General features: G+C 37.8%; 1 protein-coding gene across 2 annotated transcripts in view; it reads right to left on the reverse strand.

Annotated features, from left to right (window-relative positions):
* ADAMTS9 (ADAM metallopeptidase with thrombospondin type 1 motif 9) overlaps window positions 1–27,728 on the reverse strand; it is a 178,310-nt gene that overhangs the window by 91,847 nt on the left and 58,735 nt on the right. For both annotated transcript variants that reach the window (XM_015130468.3, XM_077994228.1), the window contains exons 15-23: window positions 26,012–26,129; window positions 25,660–25,755; window positions 16,607–16,773; window positions 16,385–16,514; window positions 15,313–15,439; window positions 10,162–10,372; window positions 9,518–9,682; window positions 7,535–7,699; window positions 1,062–1,181 (exon numbers count right to left, since the gene is read on the reverse strand). In XM_015130468.3, the coding sequence (XP_014985954.2) occupies window positions 1,062–1,181; window positions 7,535–7,699; window positions 9,518–9,682; window positions 10,162–10,372; window positions 15,313–15,439; window positions 16,385–16,514; window positions 16,607–16,773; window positions 25,660–25,755; window positions 26,012–26,129 (1,299 nt within the window). The remainder of the gene's footprint in view (window positions 1–1,061; window positions 1,182–7,534; window positions 7,700–9,517; window positions 9,683–10,161; window positions 10,373–15,312; window positions 15,440–16,384; window positions 16,515–16,606; window positions 16,774–25,659; window positions 25,756–26,011; window positions 26,130–27,728) is intronic.

Here is a 27,728-nt window from a genome sequence, read left to right on the forward strand (position 1 = left end):
TTATTTATTTTAAATTCCATACAATCAACTGATTCTCACAGAATACATTTGTTGATTTTTGCTGAACTTTTGAACCTGTTGCCCACCTATATTTGTAACTGCCAAATGAGTATAGTTCAGGCATGAATGTTAGTTGATATATTCTTTATGTTTAAGGGTAGGATGAAAGTGTAATGATGAAGATGTATGGCCAGAACTTGACTCACTGACCAATGATGTGGAAGATGTCTTTGCTGAATCAGATACTTTTCAGATATTAGAAGAATATCTCCACATGCTTTTGTTCTATTCACAATGTAATTGCTACAGACACAAGACTCTTTTACATTTAATCTGCATCATTAACATTTTCTCCATTACTTTCTTAAGTCTAACCAATCAACCAAATAATAAATTAAGCCCTGAATTGCAGCACTTGCTGATTCTTGTGGTGTAAATACTCTCATCATGGCCAATTTCAAGCTATGAACTTGATGTCAATGAACACAGAGCTGGGGAGAGATATGTGGTAGCCCACCCTTACATAGTACATCCACCATACAGACACATACGTATGTCATATAAGTTCTGAGTGTTTATAAACTTTGTTTTTAATACCACATATTTAATTATAGGTTTATATTTTCAGTTTTTAGTAATGGTTATACTTAAAAATCAGTTTGCAAAACTCCTGCAAAATTTATCGATTGGCTCTTGTGAGCTGGTACAAATTAGCTCCAGCAAATCACTGCCTGAACATATGACACTAGTTACTGAATACTACACTGAAATCATTTTAGAAATACGAGTTTAAGAAAATGAGCCCAAAACCCAACATTCATCATCCAATAAGAATTAAAAGCAAACCTACATATACTTCAAATAACTAGAGAAGAACAAAACTGACACATCAAGATATTTGATTATAAATGTAACATATAGGTAAATCTGGACAAGTTAATCTACTGGTTGCTCTACCGACATATGTATCTAAGAAAGGGTTTCAATTTTGTCTGAACAGCTGGGCAGTTTGGTATCTTGGTCCCCAAAGTCAATAACTGAGTTGGACAAAGGAAATTTACCTGGGTATCAGTTGGTCTAGTTGCTGCATTACAGTCATTGTCATCTACCACTGACATATAAGTCCCAATGATGCATTTCACTGCTCTTAGCTGGTATCCCTGTCCACAAGTGACACTGCACTGGAAGAAGGAGGACAAAAGGTATATACAATTCAGTAAATCTTCTCTTTCCCTTACTTTCCCCATAATATTCTGCAAGAGAGAAATATTTCCATCATGGTAGGCCAGAGGGCGGGCACTCAAATAAATTAGGTCGAAGTAGGCAATCCTGCTCTGTACAAATTATACTGATTCATTATTATGATGACCCTTGGAATTATTTCTGCCTCCCATTGAAATTATATTTATAGGGGTTCAACTCATTAACTGTGAACTCCTAGAAGAAGTTCATAGTATCTCCATCATTCTTACATCTTTCACACTACATAGCAGAGTGCTGTGGCTAAAATAGGTACTTAATAGAGCTCTGTGACTTTATTTGACTCCTAGGAAATTATCCTGAAGAAATAACTGGAGTTTGCATCAATATTTTTATACAGAATGGCCTTTGCAATATTATTTATAAGAGACAAAAAAACTGGACACCACCAAAGTATGCAACAACCAAAAGTTGAATATCACAGCATACAAGTAATTAGGAAAATAATGTAGCCACTAAAAGGCCAATTGTTAGATTATAAAAAGCAGTCTAAAAACAATAAGTAGAGGGAGTGATAACACAGAAATGGCAGACTAGGGAGCTCCAAGAATTGGTCCCTCCACTGAAGCAACTGTTAAGCTGGCAAAAACTGGAACCAACTTTTTGGAACTCTGGAATTTAAACAAAACCTTGCAGAAACTAGGTGAATGCTTAAGAAAAAAAAGAAGCCACTCAATTTTGGTGAGAAAGTGTCATGGCATTTCTGATTACCCACATACCACACTACATATTCCTCTCAAATGTACAGGGATCTTTTTTTTAAGAGGGACCATATGTTAGACTACAAAACAAGTCTCAATATGCTTTAAAAGAATGAGATTGCACAACCACAGTGGAATGAGGCAAGAAATCAGTAACACAAGAAAAACTAGAAATTTCACAAATATGTGAAAACTGAACTACATACTCTTAACCAATAGGTCAAAACAGAAATCATAAGGGATATTAGAAAATACTTTGAGATAAATTAAAATGAAAGCAGAATATAAGAAAATTTATGAGATGCAATGAAAGCAATGTTCACAGGAAATCTATAGCTGCAATTACCTACAGCTAATAAAGAAAAAAAATAAATGAAGAAAGATCTCAAATCCACAACCTAACTTTACTTCCTAAGGAACTAGAAAAATAAGAGCAAACTAAAACAAACAAACAAACAAAAACAAGAAAAGGAAAGAAATAATAAAGATTAGAATGGAGATAAATAAAATAGAGAGTAGAAGAACAACAGAAAAAAATCAACAGAACCAGAAATTGATTTTTTGAAAAGATCAACAAAATTGATAAACCTTTAGCTAGAATGACTAAGAAAAAATGAGAAAAGACTCCAATTACTAAATATTAGAAATGAAGGAGGGAACATGTCTACTGACCTTACAGCAATAAAAAAGGTTATAATAGAGTACTATGAACAATTGCATGCAAATATATTAGAGAATCTAGCTAAAACATGCAAACTTACACAAATTGCCTAGAAACAGACAAATCACAAAAACTGACTCAAGAAGAAATAAAAAATATTAACAGATGTATAAGAAGTAAAATGACTGAATCATTAATCAAAGCCTTCCTCAAAAAGAATAGTTTTCACCAGTTCACTCATGAATTTTAGCAACCATTTAAATAAACATTAATACCAATCCCTTTCAAATGCTTCCAGAAAAAAATAAAATAAAAAAATAGGAGAACACTTCCTAACTTATTCCATGAGACCAGTATTACACTAACACCAAAGCCAAAGACAACACACACACACACACACACACACACACACACACACACACCAGACTAATATTGCTTATAGAGATGTAAAAATCCTCAACAAAGTACTAACAAATTGAATCCAAAAGCATACTAAAAGGATAATACATCATGGCCAAGTGGGATTTAGTCCAGGAACATAAGGCTGGCCCAACATAAGAAAGTCAATCAATGCAATACATTACATTAGTAGAGCAATGGAAAAAAAACCATGATTATCTCAATTAAAGAAAAGCATTTGACAAAATTCAACATCTTTTCATGATGAAAACATTCAGAACGCTAGCAATAAAAGGGAACTTATTCAACATCATAAAGGGCACTTAGGAAAAAAAAACCCCACAGCTAACACCATACTCAATAGTAGAGAGTAAAAACTTTCCCTCACAAGATCAGAAACGTGACAAGGATGCCTACTTTCACCACTGCTGTTCATCATTGTACTGGAAGTTGTGGCCAGATAAATTAGGAAAGAAAAAGAAATATTAACAAAAGACAGGCAAAGAAAGTGGGAAGGAAGAAGTACAACTAATTTTATTTGCAGATGTCATCATACTGTACATTGGAATCCCAAGAATCCATTAAAACTATTACTAGAGCTAATAAACAAATTTAGCAACATTGAAGGATACAAGATAAACAAAAGCCCATTGTGTTTCTATACATCAGCACTGAACAATCCCAAAGGGAAATTAAAAAAAATTCCACTTACAGCAACATCCAAAAGAATGAAATACCTAGGAACAAGTTTAAACAAGGAGGTAAAAGGCTTTCTGTGCTAAAAACTATAAAACTTTGCTTGAGAAATTAAAGACCTAAATAAATAAAAAGATATTACATGTCTATGGATTAAAAGATTTAGTATTGCTAAGGTGACAATATTCCCCAAATTAATCCACAGATTCAGTGAAATTCCAAACAAAATCCTAATAACGTTTTTGCAGAAATGAAAAAGCGGATTCTCAAATTTATATAGAATGACAAGAGACCCCAAACAGCCAAAACGATATTGAAAAAGAACAAAGCTGGGGGAATCATACTTCACAATTTCAAAATGTACTATAGTGATCAAAACAGTCTACTGGTATAAGAATAGATGTATAGACTACTGACATAAAATTCAAAGTCCAGAAATAAACCCATATATGTATGGCCAAGTGACTTTCAACAAGAGTGCCAAGCCCACTCAATGGAGAGAAAACAGTCTCTTCAGCAAGTGGTGCTGAGACAACTGGATGCCTACATGCGAAAGCATGATGTTGGAATCTTGCCCCACTCTATATACAATAATTAACCCAAAATGGATCAGTGGCCTAAATATAAGAGCTAAAACTAGAAAACTCTTTTTTTAAAAATGGCAGAAAAGCTTCATGACATTGGATTCGGCAATGACTTCTTTGTTTGACATCACAAACAAGGGCAACAGAAAATAGACAAATTGGACGACATCATAATTTAAAACCTTGTGCATTAAAGGACACTATCAACAAAGTAAAAAGGCAACACAGGGGATAGGAGCAATATTTGCAAATCATATCTCTGATAAGGAATTGACATCTAGAATCTACAACTCAATAACAAGAAAAACAAATAGATCAAAAAATGAGAAAAGGAATATTACTGAACTATACATTTAAAATGGTTAAGATAAATTATATGATGAGTTTATTTTGCTATTAACACAATTCATATTTTTTTAAAAATTGGCAAAAAACTTAATAGACACTTCTCCAAGAAAGATATATTCAAATGACCAACAAGCACATGGAAAGATGCTCAATACCTTTTGTTATTAGGGAAATACAAATCAAAACCATGGTAAGATAAATTTATCTTACTTGGAATTTTAAAAAGGGAAAATAACAATTTTGGCAAGGATGTGGAGAAAATGGAACCCTTGTATATTATAATAAAAATGAAAAATTATGCAGTTGCTATAGAACATCATTTGGTAGTTAAAAAGTTAAACCCGGAGCTGGGCGCAGTGGCTCAGGCCTGTAATCCTAGCACTTTGGGAGGCTAAAGTGGGCAGATCATGAGGTCAGGAGATTGAGACCACCTTGGCTAACATGGTGAAACCCCATCTCTACTAAAAATACAAAAAATTAGCTGGGCGTGGTGACACACGCCTGTAATCCCAGCTACTCGGGAGGCTGAGGCAGAAGAATCGCTTGAATCTAGGAGGCAGAGGTTGCCGTGAGCCAAGATTGCGCTACTGCACTCCAGTCTGGGCAACAGAGTGAGATTCTGTCTCAAAAAAAAAAAAAAAAAAGTTAAACTCAGAATTACTATATGATTCAGCAACTCCAATCCTAGATACACATCCAAAAGAAGTGAAATCAGGTACTGAAATAAATGCCTGAAATAAATATTCATAGCAGCACTAGTCACAATAGCCAAAGGTAGAAACAACCCAAATGTCCATTGAGGGATAAATGGATAAACAAATGTTGGTACATCCATACAATGGAATATTATTCGGCCAAGTACTGATACATGCTATAATATAGATGAATCTAGAAAACATTACGGTATGTGAAAGAAGTTAGACACAAAAGGCCACAAATTCCATGATTCCATTTCTATGAAATGTCCAGAAAACGTAAATCCATAAAGACAATGCAGATTGGTGGTTGCCAGGGACTGAGGGAAGAGTGGGGTGGGAAACGATTGCTTAATTCCGTGGTCTCCAACCTTTTTCGCACCCAGGACCAGTTCCACGGAAGACACTTTCCACAGATGGGGTGGGTGGGGGTGGTTTCAGGATGAAACTGTTCCACCTCAGATCATCAGACCTTAGATTCTCATAAGGAGTGCACAACCTAGATCCACGCATGTACAGTTCACAATAGGGTTTGCACTCCTATGAGAATCCAATGCTGCCGCTGATCTGACAGGAGGTGGAGCTCAGGCAGTAATGCTTATGCACCCTCACCTGTTGCTATGCAGCCTGGTTCCTTACAGGCCACGGCCCATGGCCCATGACCCAGGAGTTGGGGACCCATGGCTTAACGTATACAGGGTTTCCTTTTGGGGTGAGGAAGTTTTGTAACCAGATAAAAAAGGTAGTAGTTGCAAAACATTAAGAATATACTAAATGCCACTGATTTGCTCACTTTAAAATGGTTCATTTTGTATTATGTGAGTTTCACTTCTATTAAACAATTGTCAGAATACAGCCATAATATTAATTTAAAAAATATTAGAAGAAAATCATAAACATGTTAGCAAAAACAAATTTCTTCAGTGTAGAGGTAGAACTGGGTTTGGTTTTCTTCTTGCTGAACTACATTTTGAAAATTTCTCTTATGAATATTTATGACTCTTAAATAACATCTTCAAAAATCTGTTCCCCTGAACTGCATGTTCAGTTAAAGGAAAAAAAGGGTCTCTGATTATAAGCTGTGCTAGGAATGGCCTGGTGTGGAGACAGACAAAAAACAGGCATGTCAATTCTAATAGATGTTATATTCAGATCTTGACAGTGACCCTAAGCTGTGTTCTCCTCTTATTATTCCCTAAAAGTTATACAGACATAGAGAAAAAGATGAGATTAGAAGTATAAGTGAACTCTCCCTATTAATTCAGATATGATTGGCTATTTGGACTGTGGATGCTATGAAATGGGGAAGATTCAGAAGAGGGTCCATATCAGTGAAAGAAATTGTAAGGGTGCCATAATAAAGCTGCTTCCACTTGTTGCATGCATATTTGGAAATGAAGATAGAGGCTAAAAGACTGAAGTGGCTGTGGCTGGTCAGGGTGAAGGGAGGGTCATTCTTCAAGAGATTACGTAAGTGACAGCAGACAGCTGTTCTACTTCTAATGGGAACTCAGAGTGCTACTTAAATAGTACCCTGAATGCTTTTGCTTCTATATTAGGAAGGACTTAATACCGAGAGTAGTAACTTTTCAGATGCAAGCGTAAGGGAGACTTTCACTCTCTCCTTTAAGAATAGCTCAAGTTAAGACTGCGGAACCTACAGACCAGAGGACTCGGAGAAGATTATTTCCAAGCGTGAGGGTTTTGCAACTTTTGATCTAATTAATTATGTTTGAAGAGTCTGGTTTATTTATGAGAGGTGAGCTTTGTAATTGTGATATTGGGAGCCAAAATATCTTTTCCAAATCTCATTCCAGATCTTCCTGCCAGAGACTCTGATGCTAGATCACCTTCTGTAACAGACCCACAGAGGCACGCTAGAAGATAACATCAGCCAGACATGAAATCTGTTGTGAATTTGTTCAAACGCTCATGTGCTCAAGCTAAAGGGCAAAGATAGGCATGCGGGTCTGTAAAAGGGGTAATCAGCTCCAGGAGGGCAGGCAGCAATGCTTGGAAGGGGGGCAAAATGGTTGCAGAGTTACATGTGCTTGATCCAGTGCCATGGTGGTGTCCTGCATGCCACCCGGCACACCGGTTAAATCTCCACCACTGGAATGCTCCTTTGCAAGCCCTCTTCAGATAAGAAGGAAAGAATGTAGTAGTTAAGAATCTTATCGTTCAAAATACCTGTCCCCAGGGACCCGCCTGCCAGGATGCACATTCCGGCTGCTGACAAGTCTGCATAGATGTTGGCTTGGTCTCAGGGTCACACATTCTATCATTTAATCGATCTTCACCAAACTGACACCAGACCTGGCGGTGCTTATGCCCTTTTCCACAGGTGACCAAGCACTGTAATGAAAAGCGGAGCCAGTCAGGGTCATTTCTGATCAATGTGTTGTGGTTTCTGGGGTGATTTATTGATGAGTAGGAACAGGTGTGTCCTTTTCCCACAGCAATCCCTCTCCCATAGCAATTTGTAAATATACTAAGCCTCATTTTTTTCGTTTTCGTTCATTTATTCATTCATTCTATAATTATAGTCTCTGGGCCAGTTTCAAGCACAAAATAAACTCAACATAGCACCATGCTATAAAATTTGAAAAACAACATCCATAATTTTCTAGCATAGGAGTTAAGAGTGGGTAATTATAAATCAGATCAACCTAGGTTTTATCACTTACATAACCAGGTCACACGATCTCTCTGAACCTCAATTTTCTTATCTGTAAAATGAGAATTAGTGTCTACTGCAAAGGGTTGTGAAGACTAAACGAAACAAATCCAACTAAAGCTCTTGGCACAATGTTCATTTAATAAATGTTGAACATAATCATCATTTTATCCGTACTTATCGTAGAAAATTTGAAAACTATAGAAAAACATAAAAGAAAAAATTATAATGATCCCAAATCTCACTACCCAAGGATAACCATTATCAGTATTTTATTATTTTCTTTCCAGTCTTTCTCAGCAACTTTGGATTATAGTGAATTTACAGTTTGATCTCCCAACCTGCATTTTATCACATATTGTTGCAAAGGTTTGTTACTTAGTTTGAAATTATACTATGATGTTAGCTATCTAAGTAAAATTTAAACCCACTACTTATTTTCTCTTTTTTAACCAAGTAGTAGAGATTTTTAAGCTAAAGTAATTTGTTAACCTAGAACTAAAGCACTAGGTTTGCAGTTCATTTGTCCAGGAATCAGATACTGTTAATCAAATACACTGTTAATTGACTACTATTTCAGGGGCATGAATAGTATCCTTTTCAGATTTATTTGATGATGAAAATAAACAGTTAATACTGCACTTATAAGGATGGGATAAGAGCATGGATGTAAGAGCTGTAGCAGGGAAACTTTTTCTTTCCCCTTATTCCTGATTTGGCCCATAAAAAAGGAAACTTCTGTTTTGTATTTCTCATTTCCCTTCTTCCCTTTAAGGAAGGCGGAGTGAGTCCCTGCTTGGTAAGAATCTCCTTGGGCTGTGTTAACAGTGGGCTATGTTAGTAGTGCGTGCTAATACTATACCATAAAAGCAAGAAAGAGGCTGCATCTTCTTTCTCTTGTTGTCCTGGGACCATCTGTGCTAAGCACTGGAGGGTTTGCCTTGTGCTTCATAAAGTAAAGGATGAAAAAGGCATAAATCTGGAATATTCAGTCTGGTCCATTTCTTTTTTTTTTTTTTCCGAGTTTTTTTGTTTTTTTTTTTTTTCTTGCAGTTGGATGGGTAAGTCAGAGAGGTCACTCCCTGGGGTCTAATTCTCTTATTTCAAAGTCAAGGAAGTAGGAAACCTCATGTTGACTTCAGATGTGAGCTAGTATAGCTTTATGATTAATAAATCCATGATTTCCTTTCAGTGACTTAGCTAGGGCTCAAAGAGGAGGGAAGGTGATGGACTGGAACTTCAAAATCACAACAGAAGCTACCACAGTGAGTGATCCAGCCAAGCCCAAAGTGCCTCTGAGGTCACTGGTAGACTCGTTACATCCAGTACTACAGTCATGGTGTAGGCAGAGAACTGGAGTTGTTTTCTCAAGGGAGACATGGGAGAAAGGGAGAGGTAGGAGAAAGGTGCACAAGGGTTCACCTTAAACAGATAGAGAGCACCAGAACTAGAATATGAGAGATGACCTAGGGGAAATAACAGCCCTCCCATATTACCTCTGACCAGTCTCCAGATTTCCACTGTGGACAAGGAAACTCACTGCACCTCTGAATGGTAACTTTCTCTTGATGTGTGCATTTGCTGTCATCCAGCACATCATTTCGGGTATTGACACAAATGGCCCTTCTCCTCTGGGTCCCACCATCACAGCTTTTAGAACACTGTAGGGACAAAAATAAATAAATAAAACTGTTGCTAAGTTTCTTATAAAGTATGCTCAAGATGTTGGCTATGTTGTCTCTTCCAGCTCTTAAGAAACAAACACACAAGCTGGCCAACACTAGTTGTTATTTTGGTGGAGATCTTTTCATGTTATCAGTTTGCTTACCAGGTTTATAATTAAAGTCAATATTAGCTTATTGACATACAAAAGTAAAATTGGAAATCGCTTGTAGAGTATGCAAAATAAATCAGTTGAGCTGTTCCACTTCTTTCAATTTTCCACACGTCATGCCCACGTGAGATATTACAAATCAATCATGCTACTCTATTCTGGAAAGCTTGAATGGGGTCAGGCATTACAAATCAATCATGGTCATCTCTTCCACACAGCCTAAATGGGGCTTACACACCTGCAAGGAGCCACCACCAACTAATCAGACAGCATCCAAGAAGACTCTCTGAGTGAGAGCCAACTTACTTCAGTCCAGGCAGAATAGCGCCAGCCACCTGTGTTACATTCCCCTGAGCATTTTTCACGGTTGCTTGGTTTGGGATGACTACTGCAGAAACCATCATCAACCTTCTCGGTCTTCCCATCCAGCCTGCTATATTTGGCACAGTAGATGTCTAATGTGCGGTAACCCAAACCACACTGGGCACTACATTCACTCCTGCTGGCCACATGCCACCTATGCAAAAATAATGGGGCAAAACCAACATTTCTGTTAAAAATATATGCCTTATCTATAGTCAACTGGTATTCATAGAAGAGTTGAGTTCTTTTTTCTTTCTTAACTCAAATACCATGAAGCCCAAAGCCACAGTCAGTTACTAAAATCTAATTTTAAACCAACATATCCGCATATTTTTCATGGTTGCCAATGTACATACAAGTCACAGAATGACAGCCAGAGGTGTTATCTTTGTGATGATTTTACCCCGATACAGTCAATCTGAAATTAAAGCTACCAAAAGGAAAAAAAAAATTCAAGTGTATTAAAACCTGTGTACATTATTATCTGTAAATAAAGGCTCTTAAATTCCTTGAAGACATGGACTATATTTTATACAATTCAATTTTACACTTTAAAATTAGATTTGAATCTATAAATCTCTGTCACCTTTGTATCTGTACCACCTATAATGAGATTATGGGGTGACACAGGTATTCCATATGTGCTGGCCAATCATCTGGTTCTTTAATACCCTAGGACCATGATCAGCAGTGCTTAAATTTAAAAAGAAAATAAATAATATTCTTAAATTAAATAGTATATTCTAAATAAATGTATTTAAAATACCTTAAAATGTATTTTGTTGATTAGATTTAGAAATCCAAAAAGGGTGATTTCTTTGTACTCTTCATTGGATTTCACTCTTGACCGTTCACTCTTTACTGCTCAGAAATTGGGTGGTTTGTTGGTTGCCAATGTCCTGAGACTACTTCTATGTGTACCTGTCCAGGGTAGAACTCAGGGGAAATAAAAAGAGTTCTGGCCTCATGCTTATCTTGGAATTTCTCATGAATGTCCAAAAGTAGGTCAGAGTTGACCATCTGGCAAGTAAAGTGGGCTATGGAGATTTTCCGATAGAGTGACACCGTATTTGGGGGATTTTGTTCTAACCCGGAACATGTTCAATGAGGAATTGTAAAACAATGCTTTATCTCATCCTGTCACAGTCTAGTGGGGCAAACTCTCACTTCCTTCAGGAAGTGTGGCAAAAATGTGGCCCAATTCAACAGAAGCATCTGGAACTTTCATCTGCTCTTTGATTCTTGGCTACCTTCTCTTTGCCTTCGTCACCATTTCCTTGTGGAAAGGTTATTTTCCATCCTGGATGAAGAAGGAAGGTGTCCTGCCTCCACAAGACAACACGCCAGCAGCTTAGCATGGCAGAGTGGCTCAAGTGCCCCTGATAGTAACATCATCCCCAGAATCTGAGCAGAGAATCTTGAAGAGTCTATGGAAAGGGCATAGCACTGCCTTAGAAAAGTTCTCAAAATGCTACCCCCTGCTTCTTAGTCTCTCCCTGGATGGTGGTCTTCAATGTTTCGTGTTCATTTAGTTCATTTCAAGGGACATAAAATACAATTATATTTTATTGCTATATTTCAGAAAACCATATTCCAAAGTGTTGTTAATAAGTAGAAACTGAGAACAAAAAGAGTAACCCTGTGTGTTTTTGTTGCAGGGACAGTTGTGGGATTAAATAATTTTGAGAACTACTGAATTCAAAAGGTTTTATGTATTATAGAACTTCTCAAGGCCTTCAAAATGTTGATCAGCATTATTAATCTCCACATGGGGAAGGAGATTCTTGGTAAGGCTTCTCAGACATACTGGTGTGTCATGGATTGTCTTTCAAAATGAGTGATCTACAACCATGCTTTTTGAAAAGCTATTTCAGAGTTTGACCAATCAGTAACAATCCTCTCTTCAGTCTTTCAGTTTTGGACACAGCTACTTGACAATAATTACTATAAATCAAGGTTATATTGACTGTCACTTTGATAGATGCAAGATAGAACATCTTATTTATAGGCTTGGTTTGTGTCTGTGTATTTTTCAGTGAACAATTTTATTTTCCCCACAATCTATACAGGCCAGTAAGATACGCGTCTCAATGCTGACAAATAGGCATGAGCTTTTGGGTAATTTTAGGAATGAGCAAGCACCTGTCTAATCCTAAACTCATGGGTTTTCTTTGCATTTTAAAATTCCTAACCCTATGATCTTTACATCTACCAAAAGACCTGGACATAATCCCTTCGCCTTTTCTTTAATTAGAGGTGCTATTATTACCATTGGAGCCTATGATCTGACCTGCTGTCCTTGTTTAGTCTGAGTAGAGTATATATAAAGGGTAAGTGTTAAAAAAATAGTGACTTTCTCCAAATGGGAAATTTAGAATTTAGAATAGCTTAGTATGCTAGCGTACCTACTATATGAAATAAAAATAACTGAAGCCCTGCTTACACCTAGGTATTGTAATGTTATTTTTAATAAAAATCCAGAGGATGAACTATGGAATCAGAAAGACCTGGATGTGAGTGTCAATTAAGTGACCCTAGTTGAGTCACTTAACTTCACTAAGCCTCAGTTTCCTCATCTGTGAAACAGAGGGAAACAGAATCTATTTCACTGGGATATTTGGGGGATTGAGTGAAGCAAGGCATGTGTAGCATTTCACACATATGGCAGACATTCAAGAAAAGTAGCTATTCCTGTTATAATTTATTATTATTATTATCATTATCCTTGGTGTTTCATTCTCCAACCAAGTTTTAAGTATCAGGTAATTCCACATAAATCAATGAGCAGAAATCTATTTGAGATCTTTTGCATCATTTTACACAAAAACTCATGGTTTCAAGGGTATCTTTTAATGTATTAGCTTTGTAAGCACTGTTTAAATTTTATATCTAAAGGCTTCCAATGCAGGAGAAATTTTGGAGAACATCACATAAGCCAGCATCATCCCAAATTAAATAGTGGCTCACTTTGGAATCTGCTCAAAGTGAAAAATATTTTTTCAAAATAACAGCTCAAACATTATCTCCACCCTCAAATTGGTGCTCCATGGGTAAACTTAAAAAGAGGGTTCTTAAATAATTATTTATTTTTATGATCGCATTCAATTATTCACAGTGCTATGTATAAATTCACCATCTTTGTGATCATAGGAGCACACTTAGCACTGCAGGCAGGAGTTCTGCTGTATCTATAGTTATCATCGGAGACTCAACCAGTCCCGTTCTGATTCAATCAGTGGAGAAAAACCAGGTAAGGGGTTCCAAGCAAGGTAGGGAACACGGATGGGGCAAAAAAACTCATGGGAATTATTTCTTTTCACAAAGGAAGAGAAGATACCCAGAATAGAATCCATGAGTACCACTCATCATTATAACTGAATTAAGAATAAAAACAACTTTCTTCTAGGGTTTAAGCACAGGATCTAGGTACAGACTAACCACATTTAGATTTCCATCACTCCACTAACTAGTTGTGTGAGCTTGGGCAATTTGCTTAATGACTCTCAGCCTCTATTTTCCTTATTTGTAAAATGGTAATAATAATAATATATAACGTCATAATGTTTGAAGAATTAGTAGCGTATTAATTATATTAACAGGATAATAGATAATGGGATAATATAAGAACTATCTTGTTAGTAAAAGAATATTAATAGGATAATATATAACTGTTAAAAAATAGTTCTTAGTAAATAGTTGACTCTATTACCATAACCATTACAGAGTACTGGGGAATATAGTGATAATTTGATATAAGGCTACTCAGAAAATGTCACCATTCTCAATTTATTAAGGTTATGCCTCAAGGAATCTATCCAACAATTCATTTTTCCCCCAAACTTTAGTGATTAATTCAGTTTAGCAGTTAATTAACTAATTATTTTTTCCTGAATAGACTTTAACTTAACTCAATTGGCTGAAACAATGGGTTTATATGGATGCTATCTACAACAAGAATATTGCCTAGTATAAATGTCTGCCTTTTAATGTCTTCTTGGTTTTTTTTTCACAATGACTTTTGTCACTATATTTTGGCAAGTCAATTTCAGTAGGGCAATGAGCTAGAAAGTCAGTGACACTGGGTAGAGGCTAGACAGATCCTGGGCTTTGAAGTCAGAGCCTCCAGTCAGAACTGACAAAAATATGACTTTCATACCATAGCTCCTCTCACTCCCATGGCAGACATTAGTAGTCAATATCAGAACTCCTCTGTTTTCTCAGAGCCTCAAGTAGGCCTTATAATCTGCACTAAAGCACTACAGGCAGCCAATACCCTTTGATTGGATTTGGCATTGTAATGTGGAACCTTCAAAATGCTTAAGCATTTTACTTTTCGGCTTACAAATGGTGAGACCTTAACACATTCCCATACTACTCTCCACTGAATTTCCCTTCTTAAAAGGAGGATAAAACAGCAACTCACCTTAACTGCATTTAACTGTCATGCAGACTATACAATGCAAGCACCGACTATTTAATATTTCAATATGACGCAGTCAACCTTGCAGGCAAATAGAAAAGCTTCAGAATGCTCTACCCACCCAATATTTCCTGCCTTGGATTTTACACTTTTCTTAAACGCAGAATTGTTTGAATATCTCAGACATCTGTATATACATTTTCTTCTTGTTTCTTCCATGATGCTACCTTAGTGCACTGCAACTGTCATGTGTGTAGGAGTTCTTCTACTAGGAGGTATACACTTTAGGTAGATATAGGTCATTATGGGTACTTTGAGGGACGAGGTTCTCCTCCTTTTCTTTTGACTTTCAAAACAAGTTTTCACATACAATGTGACTCAATCATAATGCTAATACCTACCCAACAAGTTGTGAGGATCAACTGAGAATGTTTTTTTTGGCAAGTGCCATACTCTATTAGCTATTTTTAATTCTTAAATGAATAAGAAATCTGCACATGTATGTCTTGGATAATCAGTTCCAGAGGGATGGAGAACTGGTTAAGGCTTATTTCACTGAAACACAAGAAAGGGGAACTAAAGACCAGCATCCCCCCCTTTTGCTTCTCCTGCTGGGACCTCCTGCAAGACTCTCACAATTCAGTAATAAAGGTCTTGAGAAAACAGTGGCCCACCTCAGGTCACAGTCTGTGCCGCAGGGTTCAGTAATGGGTCCAGGCTGGGGCAGCCGATCGCATCTTTGATCAGAAACAGTAAGCTGATCAGATTCCCTGGTGCAAACAAGTTTTCGTTTCCGTTCCCCTAAGCAGAGAGGGAAAAAAAAGTATTCAGGGAAAACAATCTATTCCATAAACTATTTAGACCCTGGATTGGCAAGCATTTTCTCTAAAGAGCTAGATAGTAAATATCTTCAGAGCATATGATCTCCGTTACACTATTCAACCCTGACCTTACAGGGCAAAAGCAGCCACTCAAAGTCAATACATAAACAAAATTGGCATGGCTGTGTTCCAATAAAATTTTATTTGTAAAAGTAGGTAGCCCGGGCGCAGTGGCTCACGCCTATAATCCCAGCACTTTGGGAGGCTGAGGTGGATGGATCATCTGAGGTCAGGTGTTCAAGAACAGCCTGGCTAACATGGTGAAACCCATTCTCTACTAAAAATACAAAAATTAGCCAGGCATGGTGGCATGTACCTGTAATCCCAGCTACTTGGAAGACAGAGGCATGAGAATTGCTTGAACCCGGGAGGCGGAGGTTGCAGTGAGCTGAGATTATGCCACTGAACTCCAGCCTGGGTGACACAGCAAGACTCCATCTCAAAAAAAAAAAAAAAGAAAAGACAAAAAAGAAAAAAAAAGTAGGCGGTGGGCTGGATTTGGCCTACTGGCTGTGGTTTGCTGACTCCTCATTTAGACAAAAGAAAACAAAATAAATAACATATGCTATGACTACTAAAACCATGCCTCTGGAAAATTACAATGGCAGAGGTGATTTTTGCTTGGTTTTACACGTGTACAAAAATTTCTTAGGATTAAGAAACTAAAATTTCCTGAATCCCTTAAAAAGTTCAACTTCCCAGTCAAAAATAATCAGACACATTCAAAGAAAAGAGATTAGAGAATGTATGCAAATAGAAGAGTTTTCAGTTTGCATGTATTTGGCTGTTATTAAAAAAAAAAAAAAAAAAAAAAAAAGATAAAAAAACTTCTCAAATCCCCAGAACTCAAATTCAAAGCAGATACCTTGGCAGGGTTTACTGCATGCTTGCCACGGCCCATGACTGTTCCAGTAAAACTGCTGAGGTTTATCTTCAATTGGAATATTGAAAGAATAGCGTACATCGGGGTTGTATAACTTTCCCACCGACAAAACCTAGAATGTGTGGACAAAACAGAAAGGAAGTGGGTGGGCTTGGTGATGCCAAGCAGAAGAAAAGGGTGGTGGGCTCATGGATAAGTTTTCACCTGAAGCAAAAGTTCTTGCTCAATGCGATCTGTTGAGTTAATTCTTTCTACGGCAGTCTCGGATCCACTGTACTCTACCACAGCATTCCCAATGCGGATTTCCCTTTTGGCCATTGTGACAACAAAGTTTCCATTTAGCAAGAATTCACCTTTACTGCTTGATAAAGCTGTAGGTGAGGAAAGAGAATAATACATTGATCTGCTGTCAATGACTAGCTGTTTGAAATATGAAGTAACATCTGGATAGGCAGAGAGTCGCTGTGCCCAGAGTGGGGACTTTTGAGCCAGACAGGCATGGCTTCAAGTCCTAAGTTTGCCACTTGCCAGCTGTGTGGCCTTGGGAATCATTTTCCATCCATCTCCATTTCTTTATCTCTAAAGTGGAGATAAAAGCACCTACTCCCTCGTGGTATCTGTGAAAAATAAAATGTAACCTAGTGTCCTAATAAACCTTGAGCTTGTTATATGAGAGTGACAGTTACAGAATTATAGATGGAAGCAAAAGTGTTGATATGATTTGAAAATATGTATTAGTGAACTGAACCCTTATAAAATTGATTCCTACACAAATCTATATATATTAGAATTAGTCAAGCCTGATGAATCTTTGTTAAGTCTTCTTTGTTGGACAGATGTTGAAATTTGAAAATCCATGGTTAATATGATGCTCAAAGGTCTCCTTTTCAGTGTAGCTCACTGTGGTAGCCAGCCTCAAATACGGCCCCAATAAGCCTTGCTGCATGGTATTCACACTATGTGTCATCTCTCCCACATTCAATAGGAATGACTGCAATCACTAGGATAATGCAGGAACAATAGAACCTGACTTCTGAGGCAAGGCCAAAGGCACTGTGGCTCTGCTTTGCTCTTCCTTGAACCTCTGATTCTGGAAGAAGCCAGCTGCCATGTTTTGAGGATACTAAAGAACCCATAGAGAGGCCTGCAAGTAGCAGGGAAGTACTGATTCCTTCTGCCAACAGCCTCTGAGTGAGTAATCTGGGAAGTGGTTCTCCAGCCCTAGTTGAGCCTTCAGATAATACCATATTCCTAACTGCCATCCTGACTGCAACCTCATGAGAGACTTCAAGCCAGAAACACCCATATATGCTGCTCCCAAATTCCTTACAAGAGAAACTGAGAGATAGGATATATTTGTTGTTCTAAGCCACTATGTCCTGAGATGATTTGTTACACGTAAAAGATTAATACACCTACACAGACCATTATTTCTAAACCTGCAACTGCCTCCCATTGTTAGCACAGATTACATACTTTCTATCCCCTTTCTCACCTGCATTTTTCTCCATGGCACTTTGTTTATACTCTCTCTTCCCAAACAAGAATGTAAGACCCATGATAGTAAGAAATGTTGGGATTATTTTATTCACTACTATATCCCAGTTTCTGAAAGAGCACATGGCAGGTGCTTAGTAAATATGTATCTTTGGGGAAGAACGAATAAATCTACTCTGGATCTTGCAAAAGATGAAAAAAATCAGTGATGCTGAAAAAGTGATATTGGAGAACTGCTTGAATCGAGTGCCAAAATGTTGGCCAAATGAGAACCTGGCAGAGTTAGACCAGTTATAGAATCTAAAATAGTCAAACCCATAGAAGCAGAGATTACAGTGGTAAATGACAGGGGCAAGAAGGAGGAGGGGATGGGGAGATGCTCGTCAAAGATACAAAGATTCAGTTATGCAAGATGAATACATTCTGGAGATCTAGCATACAGCAATGTGACTATAGTTAACCTTACTGTATTGCATACTTGAAATTTGCTTAAAGGGTATAATGTTTCTTTCAACATTATAAGTGTTGAAAGAAACAAAGAGAGTGGGAGAGAGAAAGAAGAAAGGAAAAGAGAGACAGAAAGAAAAGGAAAGAGGAAGGAGGAAAGGAAAGAAAAAAAGAAAACAAAAGGAAATAGTAACTATGTGGGTGACAGATACGTTAATTAGATTGGTTTTGGTGATTATTTCACAGTGTATAGGAGTATTAAAAAAACTTAAGTTGAACACCTTAAATATATGCAATTTTTATTTGTCAAGTATCCCTCGATGAAGCTGAAAAAAGAAACAGGAAAGAAAGTTGACAAGGAGGATGAGACAACAGCTGCTTCAGAAGAAATTATTTATTTATTAAAAGGTCAAGAGAGCTTACTGGGAAAGTAAATAAATCTCTGGAAAGCTTTTCAAAAATTGACTCCCTTTCAGATTTTACTGTTAAATTCAGACTTTCAGTCAAGAATATACTACTTTGCTATTATGTGACTTGATATGAACAATGTATGCAAAAATATTTATCAATTGCTTTATTCTTTTCAAAACCTTGACATGATTGAAAAGAAGATATAATTTTGTTGAAGGTCAAATACAAATAAATTTATTTTCACAATTTTGGATTAATTTCTCAAGATAAAATCTCAATCATATCTTTTCCTTTTAGTATTTAATACAAAATTTTGATAGCACTGCTTTTTTCTCTCCTGGTACCACTGCTCCTTGAATACATCCTCCTGAGTATTGGGCTTGACATGAAGCAGGTATTTAATAAAATTAGAGCTACGTAAAATGTGGGCTCTGAACAAACACTAGAGAAAGGTCCCCTTACCATCTGTAATTTGTGCAAGAGTAGCAAATTTTAGTAGTAAGGATGCCCTTGAAAGGTACAGGCCATATACTTAGGTGAATAAAAGGAACAAGGACATTTAACACACAGATGGCAAATAATTTTCATCCCCAGTGCCAATGTCAATCATTTGGTACCAGCTGCCCAAGAAACCATGCTGAACATGAGTCACCGATAGCATCATGTCTTAGCATCATATTGATGATATCTGTCTTGGTTGTGGAATGAGGAGTGGCTAAGATGACTGAGGTATTAGCCAGATCCTAACTCATCTTTCATTGATATAGGTTATCTCACCAATGTAGGTGACACACTATCTTTCACCACTCAGGAGAGAAGCAATGTGTACATAAAAGAGGTTCCAAGGATTTAGGTTAAGTAAATATTATACCCTTATGTGGATATTAAAGAGGCCTGAGATGAAGCTCTGAATATTTGTGGTTCAGCAGCAGTAGGATCCTTATTTTCGTAGACATGGGAACCTCACAGAGTTCATGCAATTGGACACTACTGATGCAAGGCTACTCATTTCAGGATTAGGAATTAACTGCATTGAATTCTGTTCCTAATCCAGCACTTCATTTACCAGAATTCTCACCCATGTAAACAATATTTGGTCCCTAGAGAAGAGTAAGGTGCCTTCATTTGAAATGATTGGAAAGAATGTGGTGACACAGGGAAAAGTCAAGATTAGCTTTTAAAAGGATAAAATACCCTCCAACTTCTTGGCTCAAAATCCTTTGGTAGTCACCGCTACCTATAAGATAGTTCAACTTCCTTAGCATAACCTCCCTGTAACTTTACAAATCTTATCTTCACCTATCTTCCTAGTCTCACTGTTCACTCCCACCAATAAACCTAAATTTCAAGTCCTGTATATTTCCAGGTCAGCCATATATCATTCTACATGGTGGCAGTAAAGTGAAGTGGTTAAGTGTGTAGCATCTGAAGTCAGACCAATAAGGATACCAATCTTTCCCATTTTCTATTTGTAACAACTTGGATAAATTACTTAACCTCTCTAAGCCTCAGTTTCTTCCTCTGTATAATGAGTTTCTTATAGGATTGTTATATGGATTAAATAAGAACCCATATGAGCTTTAGTTCCTGGCAGATCAAAATGCCTTTGTATGTTCTGTCCCCTTATCACACCTCTCTAAGGTAGGGTCTATTATAGAAGCCTAATTTATGGGTGAGAAAAGCATAACTTAAAATAGTTAATTTCCCAAGGCCAGGTGGCTCCTAATCATGGAAATCCATCTCCAGAGTCTATAAACTACTAAAATTTTCCAAGAAGGGGGTCAACAAATGTTTGTTAAATGAGTAAATGAGTTCATGCATTCGTTCTCTTGTATACAAATAGAAACTAAGTATGTTTGTGTTGTAGATTTTCTTAAATGTAAATTGTTCATTTTGTTAGACTGCATGAGCCCTTGAGCAAAGCAGCCATTTAAAAATCCACTTTTTTGACTAATAGACATTGGAAACTACCAAAGGTGGGAGGGTAAAAGGAGGATAGGGGTTGAAAAATTACCTATTGGGTACAGTGTTCATTATTTGGGTAATGGGTACACTAAAAGCTCAGACTTCAGCACTACCCAATATATGCATGTAAGAAACCTGTAGTCCTACCCCTTAAATAAATAAAATGATAAAATAAAAATAAAAATTTACTTTTATAAGCCCAAGAGAGATCCCAACCCATAGTAGGTGCTCAATCGATGATGCTGAAAGAATAAGTGACTGATGGAGTCTGACACTCATGACAAGGAGGATAGAGTGCTTCCAGCCAAATGACTCTTTTTCAGTCAGTGTAAACCTCTGACAACCTTGTCTTGCCTGTAGCTCCTGCAGCGTGAGATCCACCAGCCATGAAAGAGGCAGGAGTTTCAATGGGTCACTGAAGCTGAGGTTGTTTAGGTTGTTTCCGTGGCACCTCGGGTATCCTGAGGCTGCTCCCTAATGTGGGTCATTCAAATGGTGACAGTATGATGAGCTGTCAACAAAATCACCCAATTCTTTCAAATGAAGTTGCATGCTAGTTACCCAGCTGATGTCTTGCTAAAAAGGGGAAAGTAAAATGTCCCATGCTGGTTCTGTAAATCAGGTGATAATCCAGTGTGGTCATATGTAAAGAGTGATAGTCTGTTCTGGGTTAATTTGGGGGGCTTTTCCAATGTCTCCAGGCTTCCTTTCATGCTTTGCTGACTCAGGGTATTTCACCCTTCACTGCATATTCTTTATTCCAGTAGATGTGAGTGGGGTGAAAGAGAGGAGCACAAATGATAAAGGATTCCTCTTACGATCTGCCCTGATAAACGGTTTGGCCCCAGACATCCTTAAAATCATCAGATGAAAAAAAAATTCCTATTTTATCTTGCACCGCACAGATTCCCATCTTCCCATTGCCACAATTAATCAAGAGCTAAGTGCACTGGAGACAAATAAGTATCACAGAAATGGTTACTTTTTCTTCTAAAGGGATATGAACATGGTGGCCCTGGGTACAACTTGGCTTTAGCTGAACAGGAGGAAGGGGTCCACGTGAAAGGATGACCTTTGACAGGGAGGCTTTCTGCTTTGGTACTTTGTGAAACAAATAGTTTCCTGAAAACAAGAGCCTAATGCCCAACCTCCCACTAATGCGATTAAGGGAGCTAATTTCCTGGGTTGGTTTCCCTTCCATTGCACCCATCAGAGCTGGGTTGCTACAAAAGGCCCTCTCTCCTGGAAATCTCTCCCTTCCAGAATACACAGAAAAGTATGGCTTGGCTCACATGAAAAAAAAACACACACACACATAAGGGATAAGGATGAAGATTGCTTTGCTTAGCAATGGAACATCTGTGACTGGACTCAATGCGAGACCCAGTGTGGGTTGTAAAACCTTCTCAGTGCATTTGCTGCATCTTCCCTCAAGCCAAGAGTAAATATTTACACACGCCAGATTTGATGACAACATCAAATTCCTCCTAACTTGTTGAGTAACCACTGTGAGGTTCAAAGGCTCTGAGGTCTCAACTTTCACACTCAGTGGACTGTGACTTGCAATGTAGGCTTGCACACTTTTCATTTGCTTCTAGAGAGACTTCCTTATGCCAACAGGTGACTTTCCCATTCTATTCCATTAAAGAGCCATAACTGGTTCAGACTGCCTGTCCCAGATGACAAATCTTTAATTTTGTTTTCATTCTTTACAAGGAGATTAAGAAACCTCCAGTGAATAATAAAAGGTTATCAGGAGGCCCTCCTGAATTCAGGTGCTTGATGTGCACTCATTAAGTTGAACTGAATTGAGGCCACCACTTGGAGGGAGATTATTTTTCCAAGAAAGAGAAGAATAGCAGAGAATCCTTCTCTCTTTTGAAGAGAAGAAAGGAGCAACTCAACACGGCCTTCAGTTCTCAGGAAATTAATTTATAAAGCAGGCTGTATGCAATGCTGTTTGATTTAATTAGGAAGTAGTAAGGACACAGCAATCACATGCTTAAATTTATAACCAAGTGTACAAAGAAAGATACTTGCCCCATTCTGCAGCTGTTCAAGGAGAAATGAAGGATTCCCCCCGCAAAATAATTTGAAAACAGTTCCCCGAGAACTTTGTTAATTGTCTTATAAAGTTGCCACTCATTTGGATATTTGGGGTAGTGAAAAGCTGATGTCGTCATAGAGTAATTAATTCCAAGCAAGGCTTTACGGCCCTTGAAAGAAGAGGTCAATGTACATTTCCAAGGTAACCTCATTCTCCATTAAGCGCACAGTAGGTATTCATTAAAGACAGCATGGACAATGGCTGTTCAACAATTCAGCAATCATTTGCTTCGTACCTATCATATGTAGGCTTCATATCAGTAGCTGAAGACATAAAGACCCTGCCCGAACTTTAAAACACTAGTGGTAGTATAATAAATATGTAACTAGTCGTCTTGTCATCTCAGTTGATGACAACTCCATCCTTCCCATTGCTCAGGTTTTGACCTTGGAGTTTTGAGATTCCTTTGTACTTTAACTCCTTTATTTCTCTCACACACTATGTTCAATCCATCAGCAAATCATATTGGTTCCAACTTCAAAAGATATCCAGAATCTAACCACATACTGCTCCCATTGGGGCCAAGCCACCAGCATCTCTCTCCTGAATTACTGCAATGATTTCCTAATCAATGTCACTGCTTCTGTCCTGTACACTTCCTCCACCATGTCTTCTCAATGTGCCAGCCAGAGTGCTCCTTTAAAAACATAAATGCAGTAAGATCTCATTCCTCAGCTCAAAACCTCCAGTGGCTCCTGATGTCTCTGAGTCCAAGCCAAAGTTCTTATAATGGTTATATGGTTGTCTATGACCTAGTCCTGTTTAACCTTATCTAGGAGTGTCCTCTGTGTTCACTCAGCAACAGCCACACTGCCTCCCTCTGTTCTTCCCTATTTCAAGGACTTTGCAATGGCTATTCCCTCCACCTGGAATGCTCTTCCTCTAAATAGCTTGCTATCTTGCTCTGTGATTCAAACATTTCAACTCTACTGTCCACATCTCACACTTGGTATCCCAATTTCCCTCAGCCTGCTCTGATTTCTAGCAGCACTTATCACCTGTAACAGTATGGAGTTTTCTTATCTGTCAGGTTACTGTTTATTGCCTATTGTTTATTGTCCCACTAAAAAGTAATGTCCAAGAAGACACAAATTTTTTTATCTGTTTTGTTCATTGTGCCTAGAACAGTGCGTGCCTGGCACATATTAAATAAGTGAGTGAGTGAATGAATGGTGATAGCAAATGCCATAATGGAGTCATGTATAAATATCATACTTGATTAGCATGCTTAGCTAAAGGCTCACTGTCTATCTATGCAGCTTCGTGTAGACATTCCAAAATAGAGATATAGGCTTTAATTCAATTCAACAAATACTCACTTTCTGGCTCAATATGTCTAAATGCTTATATTAAGGGCCTCTATACTGGTTGAATTCAGATGAATAAATAGAGTTCCTGCCTGGATATTATAAGAAAGAAAGTACATTCATTTCTTTTAAAGATTGACTGCCCAGCAAGACTGCTCTAATTTATTCTAGATCTGAGTGTAAGCCATGCTGCTCTTCATGGCTGGGAAGAGTTTTGTGTAAGGTGACCAGTTAAATCACTTTCGGTCATGACTCTACTCTCCATGTCCTCTTTCTTTCAAATGGCAGTTAGGCAAATTTCACAATCACTTACAGAAATTTACATAAAAATAAATTAAAGTGAGACTGGGCTAGGCATGGTGGCTCATGCCTGTAATCTCAGCACTTTGGGAGGCCAAGGCAGGAAGATTGCTTGAGGCCAGGAGTTCAAGCACAGCCTCGGCAACATAGTGAGACATCATCTCTATAAATAAGAAATAAAAATAAATAAAAAACTACTAGCTGTGCATAGTGGTGAGTGCCTATAGTCCCAGCTACTCAGGCTGAGGTGGGAGGATCACTTGAGCCTGGGAGGTTGAAGCTGCAGTGAGCTGTGATCACACCACTGCACTCCAGCCTGGGTGACAGAGTGAGATCCTATCTCAAAAATACAGGGAAGGGAATAACACACATAGGGGCTTGCGGGATGCAGGATGTGTGGGCAAGGGAGAGCATCAGGAAATATAGCTAATGCATGCTGGGCTTAATACCTAGATGATGGGTTGACAGGTACAGCAAATCACCATGGCACATGTTTACTTATGTAACAAACCTACAGTCTTGCACATGTACCCCAGAACTTTAAATTAAGAAATAAATAAATAAATAATAAAATAAGATGGGACTGGGCTGAGCAAACCGTTGAAAATCAACACAGTGTCATTTTGGTATGCGTGGTTTAAATATAAGGAATAGATATTAATTAATCATGCACCTAGGTTCAGTGAGAAAAGGATAAAAAATCTGTATAGTACTGTTATTCTAGTAATGACTTAAGAAAAATACATGTCACCATAGAACCTTTTGCAATGAACAGGCATAATGAAATACTGAATAAGTCTACCAGTGGTCTGCTACTGGTTAGAGCTGATAATATAAAAATTAAGTCAAGTAATGCTTCTAATAAAACATTTGCAAGTCAGTTCCCCACAGGACAGCTTTTTGAAAAGACCCAATGAGAGCAAGGATTTTATGCTAAAATTAGAAGATAAGTACTTTCAAAATTTGACTTGGGGCCTTTGTATTTTTTAAGATCCAGAGTAAATCCCTTGATATCAAATAATGCAGCTACATAACTTTTCAATCAATACTCTGAGGGTGTACGTATGAGGGAGAAACAATGATGAATTTTGAGATGCACTTATTTTATGCAAATCCATGACATCTGAAAGCTCTCCCTCTGCATGCCAGAGCAGGAAGGAAGTAGTATCTGGCCACTGCTCCATAGAACCAGAACTCACAAGTGGCAGGGCATCCCATCTCACCTAAGTAGTTGTCGTCGTCTGTTTCCCCTGAGAAACTGTGCTGCCGCACATCAATATTGGTAGCACCTGCTGGAATTCGGACCACAGTGTTGTAACCTGAAAAGAATTTAGCAGAAATTCAGTACTCCACAAAATGGTTCACTTTCTCTAAGTATGGAATAAAAAGTGGACAACAAAAGAATAGAATGTATTCTCATATAATTCTATTAGGTGCCTTCTAGTCGATGGATAATCCACCATAACAAGACTGATTTTTATGCTCAACATTAATACTTTTCAGTATTACATGTGGTTAACAATTTTCAAACTTTGACCATATTCCTTCTCACGGTTCTTAGGAGCAGATTCTTACCATAATGTACTGTATTAAATGTTCCTGCCACTGTTTTGCATGAAGAATTATCGCCACCACAAACCCCACATTTATCTCTCCGGGCTTTTGAGTTTAAAACATGATCGCATCCAGCTTGCTTTTAAAAAGAAAAGATTTGAAATAAATGTAAGTATTATAGAGATTATAAAATGTCAAATAATGTGTTTCTTTTTTGTGCACTCAAAATGACAAGAAAGTCAAGTCCCTTTAAACTTGCAAAGGTTGAAAACTGAAATTATTTACTGCCTTGCTATTTAAAATGTGGTCCTTGGACCAGCAGCCATGGGCACCTCTGATGTGGTCAGGAATGCAGAATTTCAGGACCCACCCAGATCTATTGGATCAGAGTTGGCATTTTAATAGGATTCCTCAGGTGCTTCACCTACAGATAAAAGTTTGAAAAGCACTAGTCTGTAAGTAAGCACAGTAATTTTTTAAAAAATTGCTTAGGAATGAAAAAAAAGGGCATAGGTGAGGACTGTATCTAATTAAAGAGCTCATGCCCCATCATAAGGGAGTTGCCGCTGTCCACTCCAGACTATTGCTGCCATGAGGGATGGGAGCCCTGTGTTGACATTTTTTCCCAATTTTCCAAAGAAGCTGGAAAAATTGATTTTATGTAAAATCCCATACGTTTAAATATTGGCTATGAATGCCAGCCAAAGTATGACCATGGGCCGCCAGTTTCAAGCCTGAGGCTCCATCGAGTGGCCTCCTGAATTTCTCCCCATATTAACACAATGCAGCCACGTACACTGAACTCTGAAACATACACTGACAATGACCAGAAGACCAGGAGAACACAGTCCACATTCTTGTCCATTTTGTTCATTTGTGTGAACTAATCTTTGAGGAAAAACTCAATGTGTTGCTGTGAAATGGACAGATAAGGAAATCTGCAGTATAAGCTATTAGTCAGTGGGTGATACCCTTAGGGGTTCTTTCAATCAAATCCTTCCAACCAGGAACTCCAATGTGCTTTTGGACCACAGGCAAAACAAAAACAAAAACAAACAAAAAAACCCAGAGGCATCATCTCAGAGCCCAACCAGATCAGAAATAACTTTTGACTAACGAGAACAGTGAAATGATATCTAGCCCCTGAGAAATCACTACTCTGATGCTTTGCTGTTTCCCAGAAGTTTCCCAATTTCCCTTTCAAGAATAATTAATTAACAGGCATGTCTCAGGTAGAAATGATCATGGTTAAAAATGCAAAGAGAAACTAGAGTGAGGCCAGCTATTCTTCCTGACATATTTCTCGACCTCAGCTATTCAATCTAAAAAATTTGCTGTCAGGAAGCATTTGCTTAAGCATTGAGGTTATAGCAAAGGAGTGTGTGTGTAAATTGTTATAATAAATTTTTAAGGAGAGGTTTTGTGCAAGACCCTCACAGAGACTGAAAATGTCAAGAAAAATCAAGGGCAATGGTTTCCAAACTTTGGCACAACGTGCATTAGAAAAAATGATACTACCCAAAGGATTATAAATTATGCTGCTATAAAGACACATGCACATGTATGTTTATTGCAGCACTATTCACAATAGCAAAGACTTGGAATCAACCCAAATGTCCATCAGTGACAGATTGGATTAAGAAAATGTGGTACATATACACCACGGAATACTATGCAGCCATAAAAAAGGATGAGTTTGTGTCCTTTGTAGGGACATGGATGCAGCTGGAAACCATCA

The sequence above is a fragment of the Macaca mulatta genome, chromosome 2, assembly GCF_049350105.2.
Source record: "Macaca mulatta isolate MMU2019108-1 chromosome 2, T2T-MMU8v2.0, whole genome shotgun sequence".
Classification (NCBI taxonomy): domain Eukaryota; kingdom Metazoa; phylum Chordata; class Mammalia; order Primates; family Cercopithecidae; genus Macaca; species Macaca mulatta.